General features: G+C 34.2%; 1 protein-coding gene across 1 annotated transcript in view; it reads left to right on the top strand.

The window, feature by feature from the left end:
• Positions 1–18764, top strand: part of LOC107447299 (uncharacterized) — a 31847-nt gene extending 13083 nt beyond the window's left edge. Inside the window, 5 exon segments of the mRNA XM_016062173.5 lie at positions 5308–5466; positions 8554–8675; positions 10202–10463; positions 10466–10536; positions 17342–18764. Coding sequence (XP_015917659.3) covers positions 5308–5466; positions 8554–8675; positions 10202–10463; positions 10466–10536; positions 17342–18556 — 1829 coding nt within the window. The 3' untranslated portion in view covers positions 18557–18764.
• The last annotated feature ends 355 nt before the right edge of the window (positions 18765–19119 follow it).

Here is a 19119-nt window from a genome sequence, read left to right as displayed (position 1 = left end):
TTGATAGAACAGTCCGGGTAGCGTCTTTACACATTGTCGACTCCCGAGCACCTCCACTCGCCGCGGTTTTATTTGTCAACTGTTTCACCGCCTTATCTAGTAACCCTCACTCAGAGGCAACCCTACACTCGCCGCAATACAGCACTCGCAAAAGTCATAAACGAATCTTCGCGCTCATGGATATTTTTAAAAGTTGCTTGTTGAATTAAGTTAAAATTTTATCCTCGTTTAAGACTAGAAAAATTCAAATAACGAGATCAAAATACTTCGTCCTTCTATAAAGAAAAAGTTTCATACACACAATTATTTCAGTTAATTACATACATATTTCGGTTAAAGAAATTTTCAAATAGAAACTATTCTTGTAAATTAAATAAAAATCTGGAGTAATAAAATATTTATATCTTCAGAATAATCAATTTCTTTTGAATATCTTAATTAATAAACAAAGTTTAAAAAAATAATCCCCTATATAAATCATCACATTATTAAGTGTACATATTTTTGAAGATAAAAATATTAAAAACAATTTTACGCAGTTTGAAAAATAATTATTTTTATTTCCTTCATTTTTACCATGTGTTTTCAATTGTTTCTATTTTGGAAAAAATATGTATTCTTCAAACTGCTTATAATATCTTAAAAAAATTGCATATATTTTATACTGAACAACTTTTGATTGACAATATTTTCTTCATAAGAGAGTCCTTAAAATTTGAAAATATTTTCATTAAATTTGTTCAAATATTTTCTGTAAAATGCGTGCTATTATGAAAACAAGGAGAAAAAATATTTTTAGTAAAGCCATGACATAAAGAAACAAATCTATGACAGATTCACTACTATTTTCGTATAGTTAATTTATTTTTTATAACATCAAATCATATTTATTAAAACTTAAAGTTGTGGCTGCTCAACTTTTTTTAATGTTTCTTAAGTTTGTCAGGGAAAATTCCGATATTTTCCATTTTTCTTGCTTCTATCACTATTATTTGTATATATCTGAAATTACTTACCTTCGTTTTAATTGTTTCCTAATTTATTTTATCATATATTTTGCTACATATATTTATCCTTTCATTCTATGCTTCATTAATTTCATAACTTATCCATCTTGTAACTTTTTATTCATAATTTTATAACAACTTTAGCTCATTAGATTCTATAACTCAACAATTGGTATATATATTTTATAATTTCTTTATTCAATTTTTGGGCTTCCAAATAAGATATGGAAAAAATACTATGAAAATTATTACATTTATTGTCAATCTAAAATTAGGCCTTTTTTTCTCCTAAGTGCGAAAACACATTTACTAACTTAATGTAATGTAATTTAACACGATTAATCTTTTTTAATAAGAACGATTCAGAGAAAAGCAGGATCAGTATAAGTGAAATGTGTATTTTAATTTATATTCTGCTTCAAAAATGAGACAAAAGAGACACAGAAAACTTTTCTGTTATTATTTAATAGTATTCATTAGTCTTTAAAATTCCAAAAGAATTTTTAAGTTGCTGGAATCATACAATAGTCTCATTTGTAACAACTTGTTTTTTAATTTTTTTTCACACAATAGCTTTTATTGTATGTAATTTGCTTTAAAAGTTCAAACATTTATTCTTAGATTGTCATGCAGTCTGTGTGTCTGAAAACTGTATGACCTATTTTATTTTATTTGTTCCTTGCAGAATGGTAATAATTGTTTCTTATTTGGTAATAAAAATTTTACTTTCGCTGAGATCGCAAGAGTTTTGTTTTATTATCATAACATCGATTAATTTTTTTGAGAAAAGTGTAAGTCCTCAGCCTTTCAACCATATTGCTTTAAAACTACTTTCTTTTTTTAAAGTAAATTATTAAATTTAAAAATTGTTAAGATTCTCTTATTTGACTCAATATCTTGTCTTTAATGAATCAGAAATAAATAAACAGATTGTCCTTATATGATATGAGTTATGATATGAGAATGTCAAAGTTGATGCTTACTGTTTACATTATATTTTTATTTTGCAAATCATAAAAAGTTTTCTTTAATCAAAATTGTGTTCACCTCATAAATACACTTTAACTGCTACAAATTTTTAAGTCCTGGCTACCAAAGCTGTGGAGTTGGCTAATACGTATGAAGGAATTTATCGTTTGGGACATAACATTTACAAAAAAGTGTCAAATCTAAGTACAATTGTTTGGAAGCAAATATTATTCGCATTGCAAATGGGAATCATTACATCAAATTTAATCATAGATATCAATGTCAGAAAAGTAAAAAAGAATAAATTCATGTATAAAGCTGACAGCAACAATCTCCTCATCATTACACGTATATAAAATGAAAATGCTTAAAACTCATAAATTGTGTAGTTACTTAAATTAAAGGTTTTAAAAACTAAACAATAAGGTACAAAACCCTGCTGCATTATTGAATATTGCGTCCACATGCTTGATAAAGACACCATAAATTATTTGCAATAAATTTATAAAAATAATTATAAAGCTATATTCTACTCATATATCCTACACCCACAACAAAACTTTATCCTAAAAAGGATATAAAAAAGTAAGAAATAAATATGTGTTTCAGGAAGTCCGAATAAAAAGAGAATGATAATACACAAAAACTTTTAAAGCAGCTAAATTTATTCACACCTCATGTTCACTCATGCGTTTTTTAAATCGTATGTCGCAAGTGAAACATGCGCGAATTAATATTTGAAGATTTTCGCGAGAAAATTTGAAACCAGACTTGGCGAAAGTAACATTGACGAATTTCAAAATACGGTGCCAAAGAAGTGCCCGGGAGTCGATAATGTGTAAAGTCGCGTCCGGGTACGTCTGTCACACGGGAGGTCAAGGGACAAACCCGGTTTTTATCCCTTGTACCAATTATGGGTTGGGGGTGTTTTCCACTCCTCCGAGATTTTTGATTTTTCCAGAGAGTATAACTCCAAAAAAGTAAGTGTGGAAGAGGGAGTTGTTGTAATCCTGAAACCCTCCTTAGCAAGAATATCGGCCATTTCATTCCCATGGAGATACCCATTGCAAATGAACATCATGATTAAGTGAAATGAGCTTTAATTTAAGCAGGATAGAGGAGCTACAGTGCTAAATTCTCAATTGAAATTTTGTGCCCGATGACAAATTACTTTTTTCAATTGCTTCCCAAATGTGTAATTATGCAACACTTTTTGACATAAACAATAAAATTAAAAAGGAAGAAAATAGTAAAATAATTGAGAAAAAATAAAGTTTCAGAAGCGTCAAAAAAGATAAAAACAATTCATTTCCATCAGACCTAAAATTGAAAGGAAAAATTAAAAATCGATGCAAACATTATCACAACTTAAAATTCGCCACTTCCCACAACATTTGATAGTGATGCTTGAAGAGAGGCTGGATTCGCAAAATGTTCAAGTATGTTTACCACAAAATTATATTGATGCTTTTAATTTATAAAATAAAAAAATTGTATCACAAACATAAAAATAATGTTGACTGGGAGCTACCTTTCTATAAAAATTTCACAAGCAACCTTTTTCAACAAAAGATCATCATCAAAAGTACAAGTACATCAAAGTTGCAATCTGACTGGAACTTTCTTTATAACGGACATTTACGTCTGTTGATCGTAAAGACACGGTTCCCAGTAGAACATCGAAGTCAAGCATCACTGGCTGTTGTCAGTAAGCGGGTGGGTGACCACTTTGATTAGCCTGCATAGAGACAAATTGTGCGCGGTATTGGTCCTCGTTAAACTGTTCTATTGTAAAAAAGCTCGACTTTCGGGCTTCCACAGTAGGGGAGCCATTCCCCCCCAACAGAGGATCAAAATTGCGATGGTCTTTGGATGGATCATCCTCGAGGATGTTTCCCAGATCGTCGTTCGTCAATAGCTTAATGTGCAGCTCTAGTGCGACGTAAATAAAGTACCTGTCTATCTCAATGCAGAAAACCGGTAGATAACAAGATAAAGGAATTAGCCTATAGCTTACATAGGGAGATAAACTTAGGGATTCAATGGGAGTTAAAAGTAAACGTGCTTAAGTGAGTAATGGGTAAAACAAAAGATGTGCGGTGAACAAACGTCACAAAGTTCTCTTAATGTTTGCGTAGAATAGTTTTCATAGCAGTTTAGTCCAAATCCTTTACTGTATCTTAGTTTAAATTTCTAAGTAGAATTTTTAGCCGTGAGAGATACATTTTAATTTTGTTATGAAGAAAAGATATTTATCCCAGAAAAATATATAAAATCGTTTAGGAAAAATTTATTTATTATATAAATCTCATTATAATCATCTCAATAAATCTCAGTCCCGCAGTGGACTGATCGTTAAGACACGGTTCCCATCAGATCACCGAAGTCAAGCATCACTGGCTGCGGTCAGTGTGCGGGTGGGAGATCCACTTGGATCAGTCTGCGTAGGGACCGAGGGTGTGCGGTGTTGGTCCTCGTTAAACTGTGCTACCGTAAAGTGCTCGACTTCGCGTGCAGGTCGTTGGGCTACCGAAGCGGGGGTGCCATCCCCTCTGCAGAGGATCAAAATTGTGATGGCATGTCTTCGGATCATCCTCAGGGATGTTTCCCAGACCGTCGCCAATAGCCCATTGTGCAGTTCTAGTGCGACATAAATGAACAACAACAACAACAATAAATCTCATCCACATTCCGAAATTATAAAATAAAGAAAGTCCCTCAAAGAGATCAAGAGATTCTTGTTCTCTCTTCAAGAAAAACCGTTAATTAGCTCTTGGGCTGAGGGCCTATGCCCCCGGTCCTAACGTCAAGAATTCCAGATTAAAAATGAATTGTTCCCAACGAACAATTAGGAGTATGGGAAGAGAACCATGGTCGGCTATTTATCGAAAGATAAAATAGCCGAAAACAAATCTCTCCCCCTTAATCAATATTAAATTTGAAAATAATTAGGCTAAAGCTAATTGCCAAGAAGACAGTGAGAATTAGTATAACCGTGTAACTGAAACATTTTTGTAGTAGTAAGAAATAAAGAGTTAGTTGTGAATAGATTTTGTTTTCGATTTAGTCGCGACAGTGCTTTACATTTGTATTGAAATAAAAAGTTAGCCCTTACATTGATTGTTAACAAAAGAATAAAATATTTATACAATTTTTTTTCTGTAAAATACAATAAAATAATTAGTTTAATTTAATTAAAATTCGATTAAAAACGATTAAAAAATTAAATTTATGCAGTTAAAGAAATTTTAAAATGCAAGGAAATATTTTGTGGTAACTTAAGAGTATTAACTAGTAGAAGTGATTTTAAATTAAAACTTATTGTATACAGGTCCAGTGATGATAACTAAAAATCCTTGTGTTTTACCGGGTGATGTGCGTAAGTTTACAGCTGTCGATGCACCTGAAGTTGTAGAAAGACTGGGCCACATAGTAGATTGCGTTGTGTTTCCACAGAACGGCAGAAGACCTCATCCTAATGAAATGGCAGGTTAGTTTACCTCTTCAACCTGTACTAACGAAACCTTGATAAATTGTGCTCGTTCATCAAGAAAAAAAAATGTTTATTTCTTATAAAAAAGGAGAGTAACTTGACTGTCGGTCTATCTTGTATGATCTGAAACATGTAAAATTTGAGGTATGCTATTGAAAACCCTTTTAAAGCTCTTTAGGAATATTTTTATGCAACTAATTTATATATTATAATTTCACTGAATTGGTGAAATAACATTAAAACCTGACGTTGATTTAAAGATTCTCGAAACCCATTTCCGAATTGGCTCTATGAAAATTAAAGTCTTTATAGTTTAACTTCATACAGTATTATGCTTATGACTCATTAGAATTTCATTAAATTGCTTGAAAAATAAATTTTAAACTTAAGCCACTATCATTTGATAATGTAAAAAATTTTATTAAGGGCTTTTGTAAAGAATAGGTTTGGGTGTACAGTGCGCAGAAAAAAAAACGGACTCGAACTTAATGTGGCTTCAAATATACGAATTATTAAGTGCAGACGATATTTTAAGTTACGTAATCATTCACAAAACGTACTTTCTCAGAATAAACGTACCTTTTTTTCCAACAGATTCGGATTTCTGACCCGCAAAATATAGGGAGTAGCCGCAATCTGGGATATATGGTTCCAATAGTATGGAACCCTTAATGTTAATTTTACTTTTTGCGTATTTCGCTATATCGAGAACTTTTTAAGCGAATTGAAAATTTTTTACACCCAATAATAAACATCGTTTATCCAAAGATAATTAATTCAATGCAAAAAATAACTTCTAATAAATATTTATTATTTTTTATTATTTTATTTAATAATGGTCGAAAAAATTTGAATTGTAAGGTATTCATTAAGTTTTTTGCATAATTTTAAAGAATGTAACTTTACCGGGAAAAATACAAAATTTGAGCGAAATCGGTCAAATAGTTCCTGAGAAATGTAATTTTAAGTGACTGACTTTTTGGAAATTCAATTTCTTTGGAGTCCAAACTTTGGAGCGTGCTCCTAACCAAACTATGGGGACCAGATTGCGGCTACCCCTTATATTTTGGGGGTCATAATCCGAAAGGTATGTTAATTCAGAGAAAGTACATTTTGTGTCTGATTTCGTAACTTAAAATATCGTCTGCACTTAATAATTAGCATATTTGAGGTCACCCCCTCGAACCATTAAGTTTGAATCCTAAAACGTGAAAGTCCGATCATTAAAATCAAAAGTTATTCAGGATGGTCCTTTTTTTCGTTGGTGCACTGTACATACATATGATGGAATAAATTTTAAAAGTATTTAAATTTTTATAGTATGTGTGAAAGTTCAGTGTTGAGATTCTTGCAAACGTGGTATTTGATTACTTATTGATTGAGTTTACAATGCTTGTATTTACAATGCTAAAGGTGCTAACACTAACGTAAGAGGGTGCACAGCTTGCAACAAAAACAAACAGTAATAAACAAATGGAAAGAGACCAAATCAGGACTACCAAAAAAGCGAGTTATTCAAAATCTAGCAACCACGTCACCTTTTTTTAACAATATATCTATAAATAACTAAATCAAATTTTCACTTCAAACTCACTAGAATTACTTAATAACATTAATATCTTATGAAATACGGCAGATTTCAGCTCAGAAATTATCTAATTTACTTCTTTCCGTACGAAAATATCGCCTCGCAGAATAAGCTGTAGTAAGCAGTTGCAAACTTTCTAACAGAAACTAGAGTAGTAGGTATGGAGTTTGAGATTGTTTACATTTATATTAAAAACACCATCCACACTGCCCCTCTTTTCTTGGCATTGATTCTATGATATGTTGGTAGGTGGTAGGAGGAATCTGACAACCTATCTCATGAACTGAACTTTTCAGTTCCGTCAGATTGGATTGCTCAGCTGCCTCATGCCCCGTTCGATCTCATCCCACAAATTCTCAGTTGGTTTGAGATCTTGTGATTGTGCGGGTCAGCAGTGTCAAGCAAGATAATGTCATCGTTATGTTCTTCGAACCATCTGACGACAATACGAGCTATATTGAAAGGAGCATTGTCTTGCTGTAAGTATCCATCCCCGACAGAGTACACCATTAACATAACAGGATGTATTTGATCTGCGATAACGCTTAAGTACCCTTGGGCATTCAGACGTTGTTCCACAGAAATAAAAACACCCATGCCATGCCAATAAAACATCCACCAAATCATAACATTGCCTCCACCAGCTTGAAGTGTTATGGGAATGCAGTTGGGGATTATGCTTTCCTGCTGTTTTTGCCATATCCGAATCAATTGCACCATCTGCAAGGTGTATTTGAAAACGCGATTCATGAGACCAGATGACCCTTTTCCAGTCATCTACTGTCCAATCTTTATGTTCTTTTGCAAACTGAAGACTTCTGGTCTTGTTCAAAGCTGACAGCAGAAGCTTTTGAATAGGTCGTTGGCTCCCATAAGCAATACGGTGTAATTTGCGGCGCACTGATTGTTCAGAGACGTTAAAATTCCTCGCTATTTGACTTACTGTTGCACTAAATAACTCTAGCAAGTCTCCTTTCAGCTCAAGCATTCAGTAAGTAGTCTGTGACGACCACAAGACCGACGGTTTGACCCGGTTTTCTGCTAGGTAATCCATTCTCTGTAGACATTATTAACTACTGCTCTCGAACACTTCACAAGTGCAGCCGTTTTGCTGATACTGGTTCCGACGCTTCAAAATCCTACTATCATCCCGTATTCGAAATCAAGTTTTTTACCCTTATTTCCGCGGGTAACCCAGTGCAATCGATATTTCTCTTGTCTTGCATTCTCTCTTTGTAGTTGTCTCGTCTTCTAGCGGCAACAATGTGACGCAACAGCTCATTTTGCATAAAACTGTCATCATGAGGTCATAATAATTTCGTCACTCAGTGTATAATGAAATAAAAATTATGTTTATATCTTCGGGAATGACGGGATAATTATAAAGAAAAGAATGCGAGTTTCGCATCTTCGCACAATTTGTAACCCTCTATTTTTGATTAATGTTGTACACATTTTCACTGAATCGCACGTAATTCAGATTGTAATTTTTGCAGGATCTGATTTAGATGGTGACGAGTATACTGTTTTGTGGTTTAAAGATTTGATTTTTCATGCCGCCAATCACCCGCCTGGTGATTTTCCAAGAGATTCGTTACCAGACAAAGATGAAATTACTGTAAGTACTTTTCAGTCTGCATAGAGTGACTCACGGAGGGAGAGAATTTGACACATTTTGTTATGAAAAACACCTGGCAGCAACGTTCCCACCTATTTTCGATATTTTGGAAATACCTGGAAATTTTTTAAAAGATTAAAGTGTTTGAAAACTCCTATTCCCTTGTCATTTGATGCGAATATTTCTGAAAAATTGATTCGATAGCTAAACGAACTCAATTGGACAGCCAGGACGAAGTGCTTCTTTGAGGTCAAAACTTCCCTCATAAGGTACGGTGGTTGTAGCTTTTTTACGGCTCCCAGGAAGTGATAAAAGCCAAAAAAATGCTTGATAAATTGGGGTAAATTTTGACTGTCTAATCAGTTTGCCACGCATAATAGCATCATGCTATATGATTCTAAATATAGTTAATCTTTATTTTGAAAATGTGTTTATTTTTATCTAATAAAGTGTTAGTCACCGGAAAGGGTAACAAATAATAATAAATAAAAATGAATTTGGAATTATTTCAGATTTATTGATTGTGATGGTATATATCTTTCGCGGTTTTGTTAATGATTTCGTAATTGTTGATTCATATCCATTCCTTGCTACTATACTATTTTTCTTATCCCGTCCAAAGAACGTATAATCAATTAAGTTAAGGCCGGGATTACGGGATTAAAGCCGGGGGCCGGGATTAAGTTACGGCCGAAGACTCCCCGTGTAGTAAATGGTGACTGATGCACGTTAAATCTGTCGAGTCTCAAAGTCCTCCATGTTCCCATAACAAATCAATACCTCTGGGGGTACTGATCCTGGAATTTCCTTGTCTTTTGGATTGGTTCAAAAATACAAGGATACGGAGTTGAACATTAGTAGTCGTAAACACATGAAATTGGGTCGGCTGTTCAACGACGGTTATAAAATAAAATAAAATCAACTAAGTTGAAATAAATTGCTTTTAACATTGCACAAAAAAGTAAAATAGAAATTCATAATTTGAAATTTAATGAGGATTTGGCCCTCTCCATGTAACTCAAATACTGGTTAGTTCCATCAAAACAAAATCCTCTACGAAGTCAAATACTGGATCCAGGAGTTCCCTTGTCTTCTGGATCAGGCTCAGAATTGCTTTCAACATTGTCCGAATGAAAGTTGCAGAACGCATAAGAATGCGAGTAATAGAGCCAATTAAAGTAAGCTTGTGAAAATTTTAGTGTTTTTTTTTTTCAATCTGCAGTACTGTACTCATTATTTATGTACTTTTTTTGGCCTATATTGATTTGAAAAAACTTTATTCCGAGTGTTTTTTAACCGATACAGCATTAAGATATAGAGCTATAATCGACCAAACGAGATCCGTCCCTATTGGTTAGACATTTATCTAAAAATGTGCAAATTTCATTTAGTTTCACATTATGAGTGAAAGAAACGTGAGAATTTTCCTGAAACAGATATGACCAAAGTAAAAAAAAAAATTTGAATGTAGAAAGATTTATTTAATAATTACTGGATAAAGACCTAGCATTTTGTTGAATTTTCAGGTTAAGGACATGATTGAGTGTTTGATAAATTACATAGAAAATGATCAAGTTGGCCAAATTGCAAGTGCTCATCTTGCTCATGCTGACCAGGATGACATATTCTCCCCTGTATGTATCACACTAGCCAACAAGTTTGCATGTGCTGTTGATTTTGCAAAGACTGGTGTGAGTGAGTCATTAGAAGGAAGAGAGCGTCCAAAAAAATTCCCAGATTTTATGGCGAGGAACGATAAAGAGACGTACAGATCAACAAAAGCACTGGGCGAATGTTTCGTGTGATTAAAGACTTTGAGTCTGAGAATGAATACGCTAGCATTACATATCGTGATGTACAGGTAAGCATATTTCTTACTCTAATCTAAATTTTCATATTTTATCGCATACGCGCATATATATCTATATTATGCAGTTTAAAATATAGAGAAAACAAGGAAAAAGATATAAAGATTTATTAAAGAGGAAGAAAAAATGTTTTTTTAAAAAAATATTCGCAAATGAAAAAAAAATGGAAAATATAATCAGGAAAAGATGTAATCTCGTCATCAGCTCGCACGATTCCATCCGAAAAAATAGTGCTTTCTAATATTGTATTAATATAGCCAAAGCAAAATATATATACAATAGTGTGAGAAGCATTTCCTCTCCATATAGCGCAAATACGAGTTAATTCTATCAAAAAGTGAATGAAGGCAGATTTCTCTCAATACTTGTTCCAGGTGTTCCCTTGTTTTCTGGATTGGGTTCAAACCTACAAGGCTATGGAGTAGAACATTAATAGTCGTAAACTCAAAATTAACTCAGCTGATGATTGACGGTTATAAAATATGTAAGTATTGAGCAGTGGTGGCTCAAGAGATAGACAGCTCGTCTCCCAATTAGGTGACCTGGGTTCAAATACCTATTGATGGCCAGTTAATAGGGATTCCGCACCCGGCTCCCACCAACCACAGTGCTGACGAAAGATCCGAGATTCGAGAGATTTTCGTTTTTTTCCTCTCCATGTAACACAAATGAGCGTTAGTTCCATCAAAAAGTCCTCCAGGGTTTACCGGGCAATGTCACTTCACCTTAAAAAAACCATTGCCCGGTATACATTTGCCAACTGTTATGAACTGTGTCGAAGTAACGTAAAACGGATGATCTGGCAGATGAGTAAACCGCAGAACCATAATCTAGTTTCGAGCGGATGATACTTCTGTATAGTTTGATCATCGAATTTGTGTTTGCTCCCGATGAACAATTTGATAAAACTTTTTAACAGGTTTAACTTTGTCACATATGTCTTTCTTAAGTGCTGGATATGAGGTTTAAATGTCAGTTTTGAGTCTAAAATCAATCCTAAAAATTTGACTTCATTTGTAACTGGAATAAGCAAATTGTTCAAAAATATTTCAGGATCAGGATGGATACCTTTTTTCCTACAAAAGTGAACGCAAGACGTCTTAGTCGGCGAAATAATAAAACCATTTAAATCTGCCCATTTTAAAACCTTATTTATAGCATGTTGAAGTTGGCCCTCTATAGTGCGCATATGCGAAGCTCTACTCGTGATACGAAAATCATCCACAAATAATCTGCCGTCAACTGTTGGTGGTAAGCAAGATTTCATTAATTTTAATAAGGAACAGTGTAACACTTATGATGCTGCCCTGTTGAACTCCTTCTTCCTGCTCGAAAATATCAGAAATGACCTGAAAAGTTCGGTCTGTTAGAAAATTTTGAATAAAATAAAACATATTACCGGTTATATTGTACACGATGAGATCTTTCAAAATACCGTTCTTCCAAGTGCGATCATAAGCCTTTTCCATGTAAAAAAAGACAGCTACTAAATGTTGTCGTTTTAAAAAAGGCTTCTCGTATTTCTGTTTCAAGTATGGGTATATCATCTATTGTTGAGTGACATTTTCTAACACCACTTTGTCCGCAAGATAAAATGTTACAAGATTCGAGTACATGTATTTATCTATTATTTATAATTCGTTCCAGTAGTTTGCACAGACAACGGGTTAGAGCAATAGGTCGATAATTAGTTGGGTTTTTTGTGTCTTTGCTGGGTTTGGGAATAGGTGTGACATATGATCTTCGCCATGCTGTAGGAAACACTTTTTTTGTCCAGATGTAGTTGAATAGCTGCAATATAGAATCGTCAATTGGTAATAGAGATGGTTTCAGAGAATAATTTTTTTCCTGCTTGGGACCTGTAGTTTTTAAAAGCTTGAGAGTAGTTATTTCGACTTGAAGCATTCGAAAAATTTTGACAAGAGTATTTGTTATTTCTTTTAAATCTGTTATTTTGCTGCCATTTATTTCTAAATGTGGGATAGATAAATTAGAGTAATGTCCGGATATTGCTTTGATTATTTTCCATATTTCTTTTGAAGGAGTATTATTATTGATTTTACTGACATAAGTTACTCAGGATTTTCTTTGGCTTTGACGACCGGTTCTACGGGCTAAAGAGCGAGCTTTTTTTAATTTAATTAAGTTTTCAACTGTAGGGAATTTACGGAAATTCCTCCAAGCCTTTTTTTGCGCTTTTGGAATTAGCAGGCATTTATGATTCCACCAGGGCTTTGGTTGCTTAGGTAATTCCGGAGATGTATAAGGTATAGATTTTTCAGCTGCTGAGATAATTGCATTAGTTACGTATTGTGTTGCATGATCAATATTAGTATTACTTATGAGTTCTGAATTTAATGCAATAGATGACTGAAATACATACCAATTTGCATCAGATATACGTCATTTTGGAATTCGCTGTATATTGTATGAGTTTGATTGAGAAATGTTTATTATTTGAAGAAAATGATCACTTAGGTAAAGGTCATCTTCCATTGAAAGCTTTAAAAATGGGAAAATATGAGAGCAGATAGCGAGGTCTATAGAGTGGTAAGTTCTGGAGGGAAAGTGAAAATGGGTTATTTCATTTGTATTGAGTAAGCAAAGTTGAAAATCGTCTATCAATTTTTCTATTTGAAGACCACGAGGATTAGAAAAATTACTTCCCCAAAGTGTGTTGTGGCCATTTAAATCACCAATTATTACGTATGGAGTCGGTAGTTGATTGACAAGATCTTCTATGTCGAGCTGTGGAATTGATTTATTTGGAGGTCAGTATAAACAGCAAACAGTAATTAGAGATTTAACTATTATTTGGGCAGCAATAGTTTGTAATGTTGTAGGTACTTAATGGAATAACAGAAAATGGATATTTGGATTTGAGAAGTGAAACTCCTCCACATGCTTTATTTCCGTGTATAAAATCATTTCTAATGTGAGCATAAAACTTTATAGCTGCTTTATGAGAAGTTTTCAAAAAAGTTGCTTGCAAAGCAAAGCATATAGGAGTATGGCTGTCAATAATAGTTTTGATATCTGGCAAATTGCTATAAAACCCACGACAATTCCAAGATAAAATTTTATTAATCATTATTTAGCAATTTTAGATTTTGCTTTCTTAGGACTTAGGTTTGGCGGCGTTACCATCCCCTTTTCAATTATCGTTCTAGAAATATTATGCTCATCTGCACAATTCTCGTCAGTGCTCATCGCATCCGATTCTGCACATTGTTCCTGTGTGTTAGAAAGTTTTTTACCATTTTTATTAAATCGGTTTTGTCTGCTTCTTGATACGTATTTTGGTTTACTAACTAATGGAGAATGTGTTAACTTTTTATGCAAAACGCTTACCAATTGTGGAGTTAATTTCAAATATTGACTATTTTCAGCATTATTTTGGGGTTGTGTTTATTGAGTCGGAGTAGACTGTACTGAGTTTTGTGCTTGTTGTGATCGATGGGATATTGAGTTCGATAGTTTCTGTTGCTTTGCCGGAATAGATTTTAGATTGGAAGCTTTCTTAGGTGATATGGTATTAAGGGTTTGAGTATCTTTTACATCACATTGAATGCTTATAGATTTTGTCGTTTTTGGGTTTGATACTATTGCCGCATAGGAAACGTTAGGACGAGGTCGCGAGCTTAAAAATTTCTCTTTTGCTTCATAATATGAAAGGTTCTGCATTACTTTAATATTAAGAATTTGTTTCTCTTTTGCTTCCATTTTGAACAACGACGAGAACTGGCAGAGTGAGGTTCATTGGAGTTTATGCATTTTTCTGGAGAAGAACACGATTGGTATGTGTGCCCAGTTTGGCCACAACGAGAGCATGTTTCCTTACCCCACTGGGAATGGTGACATTGAAGACAATTTCTTTTCAGTAGAACTTAGTATAAGAAATTTCGCTTTAGAAAGGTCGTAATTTGGGCATTTTGCCAGGATAAAACTAGGTGAAGGGGTTGATGTTCCGCTTTTGTTTCGGTGAGCAGAACTAAACACCTGTTCATTTTCAGCTATAGAAAATTAGACAAACTTCGACTATCAGCGGCATCACCCACCACGGAGTCCAACTTGGGGATGTAAGTAACAAATATGAATATGTCTCCTAAACACCGGTTCTAACCAACAGCTATACGCCCGAAAGTCACCCCTGAAGCAGCCTCCACCCTTAACGAGGTGCTCAGTAAGTGACCCCGGGCTTGACCCTAGCCAACAGATGCCGTTTGCAACTAGCCGATTGATGCACACAGGCCAATGTGCACCTCCTGTTTACCTGAAGCAGGGGCCAAATCAGTGTGTTGGGGTACCAGGATCCCCTTTTCCAAGGACACAGGTCTCCACGCACGGCAAACACGCCGGTGATTTCTTCCCGTACTTGTCAAGGTTCGATGTAGCACCGAGCCAAGACGAAATACCCTTACCAGTAAATGTGGCAACCACGACAAGAGTGAACATAGATAACAAATAAAGTGTAACAAATTTATTATATATATATATATATATATATATACAGTGGTGGCCAAAAGTGTGGACACTTTTTGAAAGTTTCATGTTTTTCAACTTTGTGTGCTTGTAGAATATATTAATTTTCACTTAAATATAAACGTTTATATGTCAAATTGAAGGTAATTTAATGTAGAATTTAATAATAAATACAGTATTACAATATCTGTGTTATAAAAAAAGTTATGCAATTACTAGTAAGATCTATCATAGATTTGTATTTTTTTAAAGTGATACTTACACAATCAATACTTAATAGGATAACCCTTATTTTTTAAGACAGCTTCACAGCGTCTTTTCATCGAGTGAACGAGTGTTTGGAGTTCATCTTTCGTAATCACATGGTGCAAAGAATCAATTATAGCTTCACTTAGTTGTCTTTTATTGGATGGACGTTTTTTTCGTACAAGAATTTTCAAACGTCGCCACAAATTTTCAATTGGATTGAGATCAGGGCTGTTTCCTGGCCATGGTAATATATCTATGCCTTTATTTTGAAAGCATGCTTTGCATACTTTTGCTGTGTGGCATGGAGCTGAATACTGCTGAAAAATAAATGGAGCGTTGTTGGGGAAGAGATCCCTGATGGAAGGTGTCAATTTTGGTTTCAGGACAGTTTCGATGTATTTTTTGGCATTCAGGATGCCAAATCAGGCCGAAAAAAATGCACAAGTGCTACTACCGATAGAAAAATTAAATGGCTATGCCTTCAAGATAGAAAAATGTCATCAGATGCCATTAGATGTGAAATGAATGCAGCTGGTATTGCAGTAAGTTCAAAAACAATAAGAAGAAGGTTATCAGGATTTGAACTACAAGCTAGAATTCCAAGGAAAAAACCATATTTACATCAAAAGCAACGCGAAAAACGAGTTAAGTCGGCAAAAGAAGACATTAAATGGTCAGAAAATCAATGGAAGCTAGTAATCTGGAGTGACGAGAGTAAAATATCGCTCTTTGGAAGTGATGGTAGAAAATACGTGAGACGTAGAGTAGGCGAAGCGCTTCATCCTGATTGCATTGAAGCAACTACAAAAAATCCAACAAATGACATGATTTTGGCATGTATGTCTGCAGATGGTGTGGGCCGAATTCAAGTGATTGCAAAAAATACATCGAAACTGCCCTGAAACCAAAATTGATACCTTCAATCAGGGATCTCTTCTCCAACAGCGCACCATTTATTTTTCAGCAGGATTCAGCTCCATGCCACACAGCAAAAGTATGCAAAGCATGCTTTCAAAATAAAGGCATAGATATATTACCATGGCCAGGAAACAGCCCTGATCTCAATCCAATTTAAAATTTGTGGCGATGTTTGAAAATTCTTGTACGAAAAAAACGTCCATCCAATAAAAGACAACTTATTGAAGCTATAATTGATTCTTGGCACCATGTGATTACGAAAGAAGAACTCCAAACACTCGTTCACTCGATGAAAAGACGCTGTGAAGCTGTCTTAAAAAATAAGGGTTATCCTACTAAGTATTGATTGTGTAAGCATCACTTTAAAAAAATGCAAATCTAAGATAGATCTGACTATATGTTGCATAACCTTTTTTGTAATACAGATATTGTAATACTGTATTTATTATTAAATTTTACATTAAATTACCTTAAATTCGATCTATAAACGTTTGTATTTAAGTGAAAGTTGATATATTCTACAAGCACACAAAGTTGAAAAACATGAAACTTTCAAAAAGTGTCCACACTTTTGGCCACCACTGTATATATATATATATATATATAGAAGCAACAAAAAATAAAACAGAATCAAAAACGTAGAATTCCATAGTCTGTAAATGATAAACAGTGTTTTGTACAAAATAAAAAAATAATATTCACTCACTAGGTCAATATAAATACTTGATGAGAAGTCGGAAACTCAAAACAGGACCGTCGCAAGGGAGAAATGGAAGAATGCTAAGGTCCATCTCGGGGCCCCGGGTGCGCCGTACCCGTCACACAAGACTGTGCCCCTGGGGGGCCATTTTTGGTGAGACTCCATTGCAAAGGGGCCACGACGCTGCTAACGTTATGGAGTCTGACTTAATAACAGACATATATTTTTTATTTATGTACTTTTTCCGTCGTTATTTCGGAATAAATAATCAGCTCATTTCTAAAGAGAAAGTCATCGTATGCAAATTTTTGTATGCGTATCTTATGCTAACACATTCTGTATCAATTAGGATTTTTTAAAACTAATTTTCAACACCTTTTATACCAATACCTTAAAATAAAGTGTTTTACGTGTCTTTTTATTCAATTCTTTATTATTTTATTGAATAGGTAGACCAAGATTTAATATTTCCCGGATGGGAAATATATAGAGAAGATGCTGTCAAGTCAAGAAACAAGTACAACTCGCTATTCAGAACTGTACTAAGAAACTACGGAATACAACACGAAGCAGAAGTATTTTCTGGTGCCTTCACAAACCTACATTGCCGATTTCAGGAGAGAAGAGACAAAGCAGAAATTGAAAAAATTGTTGTGCGATGCATCAAGAGACTAGCTAAAAGTATGCGAGAAGAATTTTTAGAAGAATTCAAGGGGATCAGTGACATCAACGAAGCTTACCTAGGTATGTTACGCAAAGCTTCAGCTTGGTATGTAGTAACATATCGTGATGGCGATGGGAAAATGCTGAGCTTTCCATGGACGGTATCGGATTACTTGGCAAACATTAAAGTTAAAAAAGTGCCTACTCAAGAGTCGCTGTTTTCACCAATTATTGCGAAAATGGACCAGCAAATTAAATCAACGGATTCTAACTACAGGTTACCTAATTTCTCGGAATCTTACGAATGGAATTATTATAATTATCTGTGTGGTGATCCCAACATTGTCAAGAGCGCTCTGCGTGTGTTGATATTATGGGCGGAAGACGAAGACATAATTGAAAAACCTGGTCGAAAAGTTGAAGGACTCATGTTCAAGAGTAGTTTTATAAAACTTTTCCTTCATGTTGCTGAAGTTGCGGAATACGTAATTAAAAAAGGTAAACAGTATGACATACCAGAGGAAAAACTGTTTTCCCCCGCTTCTTTGTGCATTGAATTTTGGAGGTTTTGTGTCAAGTTGAGATTTTATAATCAGTATGAGGTACTTGACATCGTACCCTTCCAAATATATAAATATAGAACTCTCTCCAAACGAGCTGTTGTGACCTATCACAGATTTGCCGTTTTGGGGAAATTCGAAAATTTATACTTTGAGCCTGGCATGGCACATGAAAAGATGGAAATGAAACCATTATCTATAAACAACAAGGTATTTTCGCGATCACCGATTGACGAAAGTTCACTGAAATTGGCTGAGGAAACTTTGATGAAGTATTCTTCCACGGATAACGTGGAATTGAGGGAAGTTTTGCAGACGAAGAAAGTTCTTGTGAGTGCAAGAGGCACCGAACAATCGTTAAAGACATTAAAGAGCATTCTGAACAAAAAACAAGTTTTTATAGCACAGTTATTTGCTACTGGTGAAATGCCAGAGTCATAAAATCATTCAACGTATCAGACAACATCCACGTTTATGAATATCAAAATGTTCACGTGCAGCCATCTCGCTCAACTACAAGCATGATAATATTTCTTCATATTCACATATTTTTTATTATTTTCTTTTACTTTGTTACTGCCATACATTCTTAATTTTTTTAAGAAACAATTTTTTAAAAATAACCTATTAAACGTTTCTTTATATCCGTGATCTTGTCTTTTTTCTGTAATATCTACCCAAACTTTAAACAATATAAGTAAATAATATTTGTAAAAGAAAAAAGTATTTGTTTGCGATATTTTAAAATTACATTACAAAATGTTAGTCGGGGGCCGTTAAAATATTTTCGAATTGTATTTTGGACACCTCCTTTCTCAACAAAAATAAACAAATCAACAAAAGTCGGAAAACCCCGTTTTTGCTTTAATTTTTACTTTTACTGTAGTATTCTAATCTTAAGATTCAATTCAAATGAAAGGTGTAATTTGTCATTAACCCCTTCGCGTCTGCAATCACATGCAACGTTCTAATTTTCTGGCCAGCGTGCAAGAACCAAGGAATAT

The sequence above is a fragment of the Parasteatoda tepidariorum genome, chromosome 1 (genome assembly GCF_982258835.1).
Source record: "Parasteatoda tepidariorum strain Cologne lab strain chromosome 1, Ptep-v5.0, whole genome shotgun sequence".
NCBI classification, from domain to species: domain Eukaryota; kingdom Metazoa; phylum Arthropoda; class Arachnida; order Araneae; family Theridiidae; genus Parasteatoda; species Parasteatoda tepidariorum.
The sequence above is the reverse complement of the archived record's forward strand: the minus strand, read 5'-3'. Positions and strand labels throughout refer to the sequence as shown.